Below are 13,934 nucleotides of genomic sequence, written 5' to 3'. Positions count from 1 at the left end.
AGAACCTTCAAAATGTGAAGACTGTTTATGTGGAAGAATGGGGCCAAAATCATACCTGAGAAATGCATGTAAGTAGTTTCTCCATACAGGAGGCATCTTGAACGTGTCAACAACCAACAAAGGCTTTTGTATGAAGTATTAGATAAATTTCAGTGAGCGTGTTCAGTATTTTCCCCCTGTTCAATTTTATTAGACATAACTTAATTTATGTATGTTTTTTGTTTGGGTTTCTTTACAAGTGTGGATTGTTTGGGTTGTTACTGAAATCTGGTGAAAATCTCATGTCAATAGCACCTTTAGAAATCAATTTACTGAGAAAAATAGTGCTGTGTTCAATACTTACTTTACCCACTGTATAAATCTACTGCTAACACCCCTTAATGTGGCTGTTTTAATGCTTGTTTTTGTTTCAGCTGTGGTACGATGTGCACTCTGCAAAGATGTACAAAGGAGGCAGGACTCTGGCTCTTCCTGTGACCATCAGCACGGTTGGTGTTTCGCATTATTCACACTACACATCTTAAAATGCACATGTAAATTACAGTGAAATCTTTTCCTCAAGATTATGCTGAAAGTGATGTTTTATACGGAAGCGTATTGCATTCACTTAATTTTTTTGGGTTTATTTTTGAGTAATTTCTTTGTCTGTTTTTTGGAATAATTTTGTGTTTTTCTGAGTAATTTCTTGTCTGTTTTTCATAATTCATTTTTAGGTTTAGTTTTCCTGAGTAATTTATTTTTTGTTTTATTTTTTTTTTCTGTTTACTGTTTCTTGAGTCACCACATACCTAGCCTGAATACATTTCAAATGCATCATCCTGTATCCATGGAGCATACCATATCTGTCCAACGGATCCTGGAGAAAAACTGTCGAGCAGATCTGAATGGGCTTTCCTTCTGAACAGCTGCAAAGTTCTCAGGTGCCTGCGTAGAGTCGACAAACTAATGATAATACCATCTATATGACTTAAAGACAGGACAATCTCCCAGTGTCTTAAACCCAGATCAAAGTAAAACTTGATTAAACTGAACAATGTCATATTTGTTACCAGGTCGAGCTCTCAGTGAATGACTGAATCTTCAAATGCTCTCTAAACTCAAGAAAAAAAATTGGTGCGAGAAACGGAAAGAAAAAAATATTCAGGAAAAAAATGACTCTGAAAAAACAACCATAAAAAAAACAGTGGAAACACTGGAAAACAAACTCAGAAAAACAGAAATAATTATTCCAAAAAACAGGCCAAAAAAATAAATTTATCAAGTGAATGCAATACACTTCCTTAGTTTTATGCTTAGATGATACAAAGTGTAGGTTGGAATAAGCAACTCCCTGTATATGTAAGGTGTCATTATTTTGGGTTTTGGAGCCTCCTAGTGGCAGAATTAAAAACTTCAATGTAGTGGATGGGAATTGCTGATCCAGGTAGCACATAGACCAGTTGCCACCACACTCTTGTAATTCTCTTAAACAAAAACTCATGCCATGAGAATCATTTTAAAAATGTTGGAATGCAATGGATGGCACAGTACTGTTAAGTGTTCCCCGTATGCACTTTGTAATTTGACCCGTGCAGGTTCCGGTGTTCCAGCGGGGTGGCTCGGTGGTCTGCAGGTCAGTAGGATGTGGCTCCTGTACGGCTGAATTCCAGCAGCTCCCACTCTGCATCACCGTGGCTCTAAACTCTCAGGTTGGTGTCAGAGCACAGGGGAGGCTGAAATATTACGTTAGACCATCACGTTGAGCTCTGATTCTCAACTGGAACTTCTATGATTTGAAGGAGTTCAGTGATGCAGTTGAAAATGAAGCACACCTGCACAAGTGAATGTTGGAGTTCAGTGATGCAGTTGAAAATGAAGCATACCTGCACAAGTGAATGTTGTAATTAACTGCTGAGGTGATGGTTAGCAAAAAAAACCCTGCACTGTCTTGGCTCTTCATGGCACAGTAGTGTACACCCCTTGTCTTAGTCAAAGAAACTGGTTCAAATGTCAGATGTCAAGGCCACACACAGAGCCATATCTTATGGCACCACTGAATTGCAAAGAAATCTGTCATCTGATTCTGTCAACTGTGTAACTTGTGGGTGTTACACACTTCATTCATGTTGTGTTGAGATTGTGTGAGGGAAGACTTTATCAGGTTCTGTGTTGGCCAAGATGATTGTAAATTAAAATATTCTCCAGTTTTTAACAAATCCAAAGTAGACAGTACACTCACTGGCCACTTTATTAGGTACACCTTACTCGTAACCAGGTTGGACACTTTTGTCTTCAGAACTGCCTTAATTATTCATGGCATAGATTCAGCAAGGTGTTGGAAACGCCTTGTGTTGGTCCATGATGGCATCACACATTCAACCAATCTGCCCATTCTGACATCAACAAGACATTTTCATCCACACAACTACTGCTCACTGGATAGCTTCTCTTTTTTGGGCCATTCTCTGTAAGCCCTGGAGATGGGGGTGTGTGAGAGAGAAAATCCCATTTGTGGCATATTGTTCTGACATATGCAGACCAGCCCATCTGGAACCAACAACCATACCACATTTAAAGTCACTTAAATCCCCTCTTCTTCCCCATTCTGATCGATTTGACCACGATGCTTGATTTTAACTTTTTTTTTTTTTAACCACATCTAGGCTTTACACACACACACACACACACACACACACACACACACACACACACACACACACACACACACACACACACATCTTCAACCACTTAGTCCAATGAAGGGTTGCAGGGGGCTGGAGCCTATGCCAGCAGTCATAGAGTTCGAGGCGGGGTACACCCAGGACAGGACGCCAGTCTGTCACAGGGCCACAAACACACACATTCACACCTACAGACAATTTAAAGATTTCAATCCACCTAACCTTCATGTCTTTATATGTGGGAGGAAACCAGAGCACCTGGAGGAAACCCACGCAAACACGGCGAGAACATAGAAAGGCCACAGGTGGGAATCGATCCCATGACCTTCTTCCTGTGAGGAAACGGTGCTAACCACTAAGCCACTGTGTTGCCATAGATACCTAAGTGCATTGAATTGCTGCCATATGATTGGACAAGCAATTGAAGAGGTATACCTAATAAAGTGGCCGGTGAGTGTATATCAAGAATGCCTCTTACAATAACGAGATGTTGGAGTTAAGTTCTGTTTATTTATTTTGTTCAAACCAGTAATATTTATTTCCGATCACAAGCATGGTCCATCACTCTGCAGGGCGCCGCTGATGGTGAGTTGTACGTGGACGACGGCCACTCCTTCAACTACCGAGACAGAAAGGCCTTCTGCCTGCATAGGTTCAGCATGCTGTCAGGTCGTCTGCGCTGCCGGTAAGTCACACTCATTCCTCTCAGCTCAGGACACAGTTCTCGATCACACAGTTTCAAATTAGACAAATAAGTTTCATCAAGTTAAAAGGTTCAAATTAATGTCAAACTCATGGATGGATTTGATGATTTGATCTGTCAGTCCTGCTATTGATGAAGGAACTTTGGACTGTGACCGTGTCGTGCAGTCAGTCATCATCATGGGATTGAAGAGCAAACCGTCCACTGTGAAAGTGCACGTGTCAGGTGAGCATTAGACAGGAACAGTTTGCAAAGCACATGCACTAAACTGAAAGCCAGAGCTGTACAGTTGATTCAAATTCCAACATTGTTGCACTCAACATAAAAAAATAAATTCAAACACTGTAATGCTATCTGGGCCATTTATCTGATCGTGTGTGTGTGTGTGTATGTGTGTGTGTATATATATATATATATATATATATATATATATATATATATACACAGTAGTGTTCACAATAATAGTAGTGCTGTGTGACTAAAAAGATTAATCCAGGTTTTGAGTAAATTTCTTATTGTTACATGGGAAACAAGGTACCAGTAGATTCAGTAGATTCTCACAAATCCAACAAGACCAAGCATTCATGATATGCACACTCTTAAGGCTATGAAATTGGGCTATTAGTAAAAAAAAAAAGTAGAAAAGGGGGTGTTCACAATAATAATAGTGTAGCATTAGGTCAGTGAGTTCGTCGATTTTGTGGACAAACAGGTGTGAATCAGGTGTCCCCTATTAAAGGATGAAGCCAGCACCTGTTGAACATGCTTTTCTCTTTGAAAGCCTGAGGAAAATGGGACATTCAAGACATTGTTCAGAAGAACAGCGTAGTTTGATTAAAAAGTTGATTGAGAGGGGAAAACGTACACGCAGGTGCAAAAAATTATAGGCTGTTCATCTACAATGATCTCCACTGATTTAAAATGCACAAAAAGACGCGTGGAAGAAAACAGAAAACAACCATCAAAATGGATAGAAGAATAACCAGAATGGCAAAGGCTCACCCATTGATCAGCTCCAGGATGATCAAAGACAGGTTACCTGTAAGTGCTGTGACAGTTAGACGCCTGTGTGAAGCTAATTTATTTGCAAGAATCCCCCGCAAAGTCCCTCTGTTAAATAAGACGTGCAGAAGAGGTTACAATTTGCAAAGAACACATCAGCTGGCCTAAAGAGAAATGGAGGAATATTTTGTGGACTGATGAGAGTAAAATTGTTGTTTTTGGGTCCAAGGGCCGCAGACAGTTTTGTGAGACGACCCCCAAACTCTGAATTCAAGCCACAGTTCACAGTGAAGACAGTGAAGCATGGTGGTGCAAGCATCATGATATGGGCATGTTTCTCCTACTGTGGTGTTGGGCCTATATATCGCATACCAGGTATCATGGATCAGTTTGGATATGTCAAAATACTTGAAGAGGACATGCCCTTGAAATGGGTGTTTCAACAAGACAATGACCCCAAGCACACTAGTAAACAAGCAAAATCTTGGTTCCAAACCAACAAAATGAATGCCTCGCAGATGTGAAGAAATCATGAAAAACTGTTATACAACTAAATACTAGTTTAGTGATTCACAGGATTGCTAAAAAAGCAGTTTGAACACAGTTTTGAGTTTTTAGTGTCAACAGCAGATGCTACTATTACTGTGAACACCCCCTTTCTACTTCTTTTGTTTTTTTTTTTACTAATAGCCCAATTTCATAGCCTTAAGAGTGTGCATATCATGAATGCTTGGTCTTGTTGAATTTGTGAGAATCTCCTGAATCTACTGGTACCTTGTTTCCCATGTAACAATAAGAATATACTCAAAACCTGGATTAATCTTTTAGTCACATAGTTACTATTATTCTGAACACTACTGTGTGTGTATGTATGTATATATGTGTATATGTATATATAATATAATCATTTCTTTTGGTGGCCAAACTGGCGTCACATTTCCAATGGAAAATAAGCTTTTTAAGAAGCGGCATCTTGTGCCACTGTTCAGCTGTCATGAAAGCGAAACTCCATAACAGCAAAGCCACAACCTCAGAGATCCTTTAATCGCTAAAGGAAGCTTCAGTAGACCAGAACATCAAAATACAATGGTGGTGGGATGCATACTCCGTATTTCAGGCTTTACCTTTCAAGGAATAAGAATGAAAAGTAAAGCGGTGATTCTACTATAATGGTACAGGCTTGGCAGGACACCAGGCCCTAAAGAATTCCACCAGGACAGTATAAATTTAATACTGCCAATGAAAAATAAATGAAAAATGGCAAATAGCAATTAATTTGGAAATCTCTAATCATTTCTGCATATTGGCAGTGCTGAAGCTGTTCTAAACCCTTACAGAGGGATATCAGCCCTCCGTTTCTTTTTTTCTCTGTTGTGCTGCACTCCACATGTGAGTCAAACACCTATTAACTTTTCTTATGGAAGCAACTCTATTTTAAAGTCCTTTTCCAATGTTATTTCCAAATTAATGTCATGAAAATATGGTATAAAATTGGATCCTGTTGTATGAACCAGAAGACGTTAATTATGCACAGTCACATGTTTATCATGTAAGACTGTAAAAATCTTTGCTTCAAGTTTTCCATCCAGATTTTAATTGTCAGGGAGCAGACTTGTACAAGCCTTGATGAAAATAATTATTAAAGGAGTCATACAGTGCAAAAACATTCTTTTTATCTCACTTTTGCAATTTCATGATGTCTGATTAACATCTCAAACACCAAACAATTTTGAGTATTTTCACACATTCTCCAACACGTTGTTTGAGACTGTGTATATATCCCCCACATGCTTTATTTTAACCTCAGATTATTAAAACGCCGAGTTGAGCCGCTGCTCCTCCACGTCGAAAGGAGTCCGTTGAGGTGGCTCGGACATCTTTTCCGGATGCCCCCTGGACGCCTCACTGGAGAGGTGTTCCGGGCACGTCCCATTGGGAGGAGGCCCCGGGGAAGACCCAGGACACGCTGGAGGGACGACTTCTCTCGGCTGGCTTGGGAATGCCTTGGGATTCCCCCGGAGGAGCTGGGGGAGGTGTGTGGATCGGGAGGTCTGAGCAGCTTTGCTTGAGCTGCTGCCCCCGCGACCCGACTCCGGATAAAGCAGAAGAAAATGGATGGATGGATGGATAGAAATAAACCAGCTCTGAAATGAAGTGAAAATTGTTACATCACACAGCAACACCGCCATAATTGAGTTGCTAAAAATGTGGAAATACACTTTGTAATGCAGTAATGGATCATGGTTGCTGTGTTCATGAAGTGGCATCTTTGCAGAGTTCATAAGTTAGACCAGTTTTTTTTCCAATAAAAATATTTATACAATGAATGTATATAGTGTATTCACAACGCTTCACCTCTTCCAAATTTGTTACGTTACAGTCTTATTCCAAAAAGGAGTAAATTAATTTTTTCCCTCAAAATTCTACTCACAACACCCCATAATGACATGAAAAGCATTTTTGCTAATTTATTAAAGATAAATAAAAAACTAAGTATTCACACCCTTTTCTCAGTACGTTGTTGATGCACCTTTGGCAGCAATTACAGCCTCAAGTCTTCTTGAATATGATGCCACACGCTTGGTGCACCTATCTTTGGGCAGTTTTGCCCATTCCTTTTTGCAGCACCTCTCAAGCTCCATCAGGTTGGATGGAGAGCATCGGTGCACAGCCACTTTCAGATCTCTCCAGAGATGCTCAGATTCAGGTCTGGACTCTGGCTGGGCCACTCAAGGACATTCAAAGTTATCTTGAAGCCACTCCTTTGATATCTTGGTTGTGTGTTTAGGGTCACTGTCCTGCTGAAAGATGAACCGTCGCCCCAGTCTGAGGTCAAGAGCGCTCTGGAGCAGGTTTTCATCCAGGATGTCTTTGTACATTGCTGCATTCATCTTTCCCTCAATCCTGACTAGTCTTCCAGTTTCTGCTGCTGAAAAACATCCCACATCATGATGCTGCCACCACCAACGTTTCACTGTAGGGATGGTGCCTGTTTCCTCCAAACATGACGCTTGGCATTAACTCCAAAGAGTTCAATCTTTGTCTCATCAGACCAGAGAATTTGTCTCATGGAATTTGAGTTCTTCAGGTGTCTTTTGGCAAACTCCAGGTGGGCTGCCATGTACCTTTTTACTAAGGCTTCTGTCTGGCTGCTCTACCATACAGGCCTGATTGGTGGATTGCTGCAGAGATGGGTGTCCTTCTGGAAGGTTCTCGTCTCTCCACAGCAATGCTGCAGCTCTGACAGTGACCATCGGGTTCTTGGTCACCTTCCTGATTAAGGTCCTTCTCCCCTGATCTCTGTTTAGACGGGCAATCAGCTCTAGGAAGAGTCCTGGTGGATCCTGGTGGAGGCCACTGTGCTCATTGAGACCTTCAAAGTAGCAGAAAGTTTTCTGTGCCCTTCCTCAGATTTATGTCTACAGACAGTTTCTTTGACTTCATGCTTGGTTTGTGCTCTGACATACATTGTCAACTGTGCGACCTTATATATAGACAGGTGTGTGTGCTTTTCCAAATCATGTCCAATCAACTGAATTTACTCCAGGTGGACTCCAGTTAAGCTGTAGAAACATCTCAAGGATGATCAGTGGAAACAGGATGCACCTGAGCTCAATTTTGAGCTTCATGGCAAAGGCTGTGAATACTTATGTACATGCAATTTCTTAGTTTTTATATATATTTGCAAAAATCTCACTTTTTTCCACATTGTCATTATGGGATATTGTGTGTTGAAATTTGGGAAAAAATGAATTTCATTCAATTTGGAATAAGGGCTATAACATAACAAAATGTGGAAAAGGTGAAGTGCTGTGAATGCTTTCCAGATGCACCATATTTTAAGCTATAAATTTGTATACAATAAATAAACTTTTGTTTTTCTGTTGGGTGTGCCTCATGCTTTTTGTTTTTGCAAGAGTACTACTGGTCCTGGAGAAAATGAAGAGGAAACACTGTAAATGAACAGTTGAACAGAGTTTCAATTAATAACACTTAATAATGTCATGTTCTCAGTAACAGTAAATGAGTCAGTACTGTGTCCTTTTGTCACCAGGTACTACCGATACCTCGGTTGACTTTGAGCACTCCGAAACCTGCTGCATGCTGACAGTGAGCAACCTAAACCTCAGGGTGGCGTCCAACTGGGAGATGCTGATAGAGTAACTGTTCAATACCCCGCTCGTGTTCTTACTGATGAGAAGAAAACCTTCAGTCCAGACAGTCCGGATGGAATCTTCTCAATGCATCTGTTTTATTGACCACAGCTGGGAACACTCTGGGTGGAGTGTGTGTGCTCCTGTATTAAATTTAAAATTTGAGCCTTTAAAAAAAATACATTTCACTGGTCCTTCCCATGTCCCCTGGTTTTACTTGATATAACCAGTGTTCATTGAGTGGAAATGGAAGCTTGCTCAAGTCGACAAGGAGTTTTTTTGAAGTGAGAATAGTTGTTGCTAAAATCTCTTGTCCTGAGCTGAATAAAATGTGCAGCGTCGCTGGAACGCATGCTTTATGCTTGGTTCTTTTATTCTTCAGGGTCATGTTCCTTGTTGTCTGAGACAATGCTGACATTGAAGCTGTGGTGTTTTACATAACCTGACCTTCTCTGAACACACAAAGTGGAAGAGCAGTTGGATAATACAGGCTGTCCAAAAAGGGCCGCACACATTTGACTTCAATTCTGCAATAGCTAATCTGATGTCCCCCTCCTGACCCCAGACATCAAGATATATGTGAGGAATTCCTTCTGATGTAGATTGAGACTGATCCAATGAGGATGCTGCTTCAGTTGAGCAAAAAAGAGAAATTGGTGACTTCTACTTTGAGACCAAATCAGTCGCGCAAATCCAACATCAGTCATTTGCAGTTAGGAAAAACTCCAGAGACAATATGGAGGATTGTAAAGAAGTTTCAAATTGAGAACTGTTCAGCGGTGAAGGGAGATCTGGCTGAACGCAGAGGAGCCGGTGCACATCTTGTGAATGCCAAAACTCTTACAAACTGAGGTGAAATTAGAAATGAACACCAAGGATAAATTCATTGATATGCTTCAGAGATGACAGTCCATTGCTGAGGGGGATCCCGTGGCCATAAAATGTCCCCTAAATTTTTCTTTATATCTTTAAACCAGACCATTAGACATATCAAAAATGGCTGGTTAGACTTTTGCTACCCTGGCAGCAAGGAGAAATTTAAGTAATCACCACGCCCACTTTCAGCTTCTGTATTGCATTATTCAGTGGTAAGGGAAAACATAAATTGCAATAGAGATTTACAAGCCATATAGCAACCATACAACCCCTGGCAAAAATTATGGAATCACCGGCCTCAGAGGATGTTCATTCAGGTTGTTAATTTTGTAGAAAAAAAGCAGATCACAGACATGACACAAAACTAAGTTATTTCAAATGGCAACTTTCTGGCTTTAAGAAACACTATAAGAAATCAAGAAAAAAAAGATTGTGGCGTCAGTAACGGTTACTTTTTAGACCAAGCAGAGGAAAAAAATATGGAATCCTCAATGCTGGAGAAAAATTATGGAATCACCCTGTAAATTTTCATCCCCCAAAATTAACATCTGCATCAAATCAGATCTGCTCATTGACATTGACCTATGGTCTTTTTGCAAGGAATGTTTTTGCAGTTTTTGCTCTATGGTCAAGATGCATTTTCATCTTGAAAAATGATTTCATCATCCCCAAACATCCTTTCAATTGTCCAAAATATCAACATAAACTTGTGCATTTATTGATGATGTAATGACAGCCATCTCCCCAGTGCCTTTACCCGACATGCAGCCCCATATCATCAATGACTGTGGAAATTTACATGTTCTCTTCAGGCAGTCATCTTTATAAATCTCATTGGAACGGCACCAAACAAAAGTTCCAGCATCATCACGTTGCTCAATGCAGATTCGAGATTCATCACTGAATATGACTTTCATCCAGTCATCCACAGTCCACGATTGCTTTTCCTTAGCCCATTGTAACCTTGTTTTTTTCTGTTTAGGTGTTAATGATGCCTTTCGTTTCGTTTTCTCACAGACGTTGACTCCAGTTTCCTCCCATTCGTTCCTCATTTGTTTGTGTTGTACATTTTTCGATTTTTGAGACATATTGCTTTAAGTTTTCTGTCTTGACGCTTTGATGTCTTCCTTGGTCTACCAGTATGTTTGCCTTTAACAACCTTCCCATGTTGTTTGTATTTGGTCCAGAGTTTAGACACAGCTGACTGTGAACAACCAACATCTTTTGCAACATTGCTGATGATTTACTCTCTTTTAAGAGTTGATAATCCTCTTCTTTGTTTCAATTGACATCTCTCGGTGTTGGAGCCATGATTCATGTCAGTCCACTTGGGGCAACAGCTCTCCAAGGTGTGATCAACTCCTTTTTAGATGCAGACTAACGAGCAGATCTGATATGATGCAGGTGTAGTTTTGGGGATGAAAATTTACAGGGTGATTCCATAATTTTTTCCTCAGAATTGAGTGATTCCATATTTTTTTCCTCTGCTTGGTCTAAAAAAGTAACCGTTACTGACTGCCACACATCTTTTTTTCCTTGATTTCTTATAGTGTTTCTTAAAGCCAGAAAGGTTGCCATTTGAAATTACTTTAGTTTTGTGTCATGTCTGTGATCTGCTTTTTTTCTACAAAATTAAACAACTGAATGAACATCCTCCGAGGCCGGTGATTCCATAATTTTTGCCAGGGGTTGTATATACCTCAAAATGTTTTTGAGCCCTCTTATAATTGTGCATATTAATTATGCAAATTAGCATGAAAATTCAATATTTCTATCAGAATAAAGGGGCATGTGTCTGCGCTCCCTCTTCTGTATATGCACATGCATGACTGGCCAATTTCTTACTAGTTAGCTGTCAGGATGTGAGTTTATTTGGACTGCCTACCTGTGTACCGACGCTTGCTTTTACCACCACTAAAGTCTTATAACCCGAGCTGCCAGAGTGAGCCTAGCATTTGTGTCCAATCCTTACATTCTGTCATTAGCTGAGGTATCCTCTTTCCTGCAGGAACTCAGTGAAAGATGGAGGCAGGAACAAGTGGGGTGAAGTTGCTGCCAGCCAAGGTCGTCAAAGTCGCAGTTGACAAGTGCATTATTTGCCAAAAGAAACAGGAGTTGCCACAAGCAGGATCCGAGAGGCTGCAGATATTTGAATGGATCACCTTGCCAAATGTTTGAAGTCCCTCAGTGACAGTGATGACCATTTCATGTCTCCATCCATCCATTTTCTTCCACTTCATCCGAGGTCGGGTTGCGGGGGCAGCAGCTCAAGAAAAGCCGCCTAGACCTCCCGAACCACACACACCTCCCCCAGCCCCTCCAGGGGAACCCCTAGGCGTTCTCAAGACAGCTGCGAGACGTAGCCCAGCGTGTCCTGGGTCTTCCCGGAACACCTCTCCAGCGAGGAGTCCAGGGGGCATCCGAAAAAGATGCCCGAGCCACCTCAGCTGGCTCCTTTCGACATGGAGGAGCAGCAGCTCGACTCTGAACACCGATACGGATGACTGATCTGAGACTAATTTGGCTGAAATCTCATTCTGAACTGATGAGGAAGAAATTGTGTTTTGACTCACCCGTAGTACCGACTTTGTCCGTGCAGGGGCACCCCTGAACTGACAGAGATCACATGTGCTGCCTGACCGCAGTAAAAGCCCAAATCCTCCTCTTGGTGTCGTTGACGTTCCTCCATGGACAGACTAGTGACTCAGCTGCATGGGTTCGATGGAGTTGCTATGTGGAGAGCTGGAAGGTGGCGCGGAGTGGCTGCCCGAGCAGGTGGGGTAGTAGAATGCTGAGGAGAGAAGTTGGGCTCCCGACAGGGTCGGTCCGACATCCGACAATCAATGTGGATTGCTAAGGCGATAAGCTCAACAGCACAGCTCTGGTTTTTAAGATCATTTACTGAATGAATCAGCAGAGTCCGGTACACAGAAAGGCAGTCCAAAATCAGCAAACAAATCAGAATCATCAGGCATTAGGCGTGGTCGGATAAACAGGCAGGTGGTCAAAATACAATGTGGAAGCAGGACTAGAAAACATGGAATACAGAGCCGGAAGCAAAGGCACAAGGCGCAATGATCTGGCAGAGAACTAGTGCAACCGGTGAATCTTCAGTATACCTAGGTGATGAGCTTCAGATTAGAAACAAGTGTGTGGAAAGCAAAGGTGTCAAATCTAGCTTCAGAAAGTAAAAGTCCAGCCACATATTTGCTCCATCTTCCCAATAAACCAGCTGGTTGTAATTAGTTCAGCTCTTCAGGCAGGTGGATGAGCTAATTCTTGAGATCACCTGTTTTAGGTGCACAGGTAGAAGCAACACATGGGAGGGTTTTTACTTTCTGAAGCCGGATTTGACACCTCTGGTGGAAAACACCAGAACAGGATGTTGCCCAGACCCTGTGCAACACCTCCAACACCAAGCACCAAGAGAGATAGGGAAAGACAAAGCCCAAGCAGGAAAACCCAACAAGAGAAATCACACACGGAAAACCAAATCAAACTAAAAGCAGAACTAAACAGAACAAAGCATAATGCAAAAAGTCTAGCTCATGACACTGCAGGAAGGTGGAGATCCAAGGTTTCAGCTTTTTGCACCTCCTGGTTTTACTGTAGGTTTGTGAGACCTTGATCAGTGATTGAAGACTATACCTGGATGTTTTGGTACGTACTTGGTCTTTTTGGAGAATCCTTGAGATCTTCGAGGCCTGCTGGAATAGCTTTGTGTGAGGTCCTGTTATCTGCACTGTAAAGGAGCATCATCTTAAGTTGATGTGGTGTGCTGTCTAAAGTAGGCTCTAGCTCACAGGGTGTCACTGCTGAGAACTGCAGCAACTGGACAAGGCCAAGAAGACGTGCACATACTCGTACCATCCGGCTGCAATAAATAGATGTTTAGTTTAGGGTATGTAGCTCGACCGCTGCTCAAACTGGGTGGTGGGCAGTGGAGATCCCAGATTGGTTCAATCAGGTAGTGAATGTGGCAATGCGCTGCACCGACACCTATAGCTGAACAATGTAATCCAGTTATCTAACATGAATTCTGATTTACCTCAAGGATTAATAATGGGATTAGTTAATTTGTGGATTAATTGATTTGTGAAACTGTTTACACACACACAGATCAAAATGCACATTTGCAAATACTTTTGCGCACACGCAGATTGCAATACGCATTTGTGGATCTGTTTACACACATCAAAATACGCATTTGTAAATACTTTTGCTACAATAATGGCCCCATAGAGATCCAAACTAAAAGAAATGAGACCGTAAGGTGGTGGCAAGAGAGAGTGTAGTTAGACATAATAGTATGGTGGTTTAGGATGACTTCAGAGGTGAAGAAGAGGAAGAGAGTCAGAGCTCAAAGAATCACAAGGAGGAAGATGAGTGAAATTCAGTGAGCAGGTGAGACCGGCACTGGATGGAGGGGAAGCAGTTTTGGTCTACTGGAAAAGTACTGCACATGTGAGGGAGACAGCTAGAAAGGTACTGGCTATGACATCTGGACAGTGGAAGGAAGATGAGGAGACTTGGTGGTGG

General features: G+C 41.6%; 1 protein-coding gene across 2 annotated transcripts in view; it reads left to right on the top strand.

Annotated features, from left to right (window-relative positions):
* The window catches only part of ganc (glucosidase, alpha; neutral C), a 32,739-nt gene extending 23,753 nt beyond the window's left edge, over positions 1-8,986 (top strand). For both annotated transcript variants that reach the window (XM_034159375.1, XM_034159374.1), the window contains exons 21-25: positions 414-488; positions 1,575-1,688; positions 3,233-3,345; positions 3,485-3,588; positions 8,420-8,986. In XM_034159375.1, the coding sequence (XP_034015266.1) occupies positions 414-488; positions 1,575-1,688; positions 3,233-3,345; positions 3,485-3,588; positions 8,420-8,529 (516 nt within the window). In that variant the 3' untranslated portion in view covers positions 8,530-8,986. The remainder of the gene's footprint in view (positions 1-413; positions 489-1,574; positions 1,689-3,232; positions 3,346-3,484; positions 3,589-8,419) is intronic.
* Positions 8,987-13,934: the final 4,948 nt, after the last annotated feature.

Source organism: Thalassophryne amazonica, chromosome 19 (genome assembly GCF_902500255.1).
Source record: "Thalassophryne amazonica chromosome 19, fThaAma1.1, whole genome shotgun sequence".
Lineage (NCBI taxonomy): Eukaryota > Metazoa > Chordata > Actinopteri > Batrachoidiformes > Batrachoididae > Thalassophryne > Thalassophryne amazonica.
Note: the sequence above shows the minus strand (reverse complement) of the source record. Positions and strands in the feature narration are given on the sequence as shown.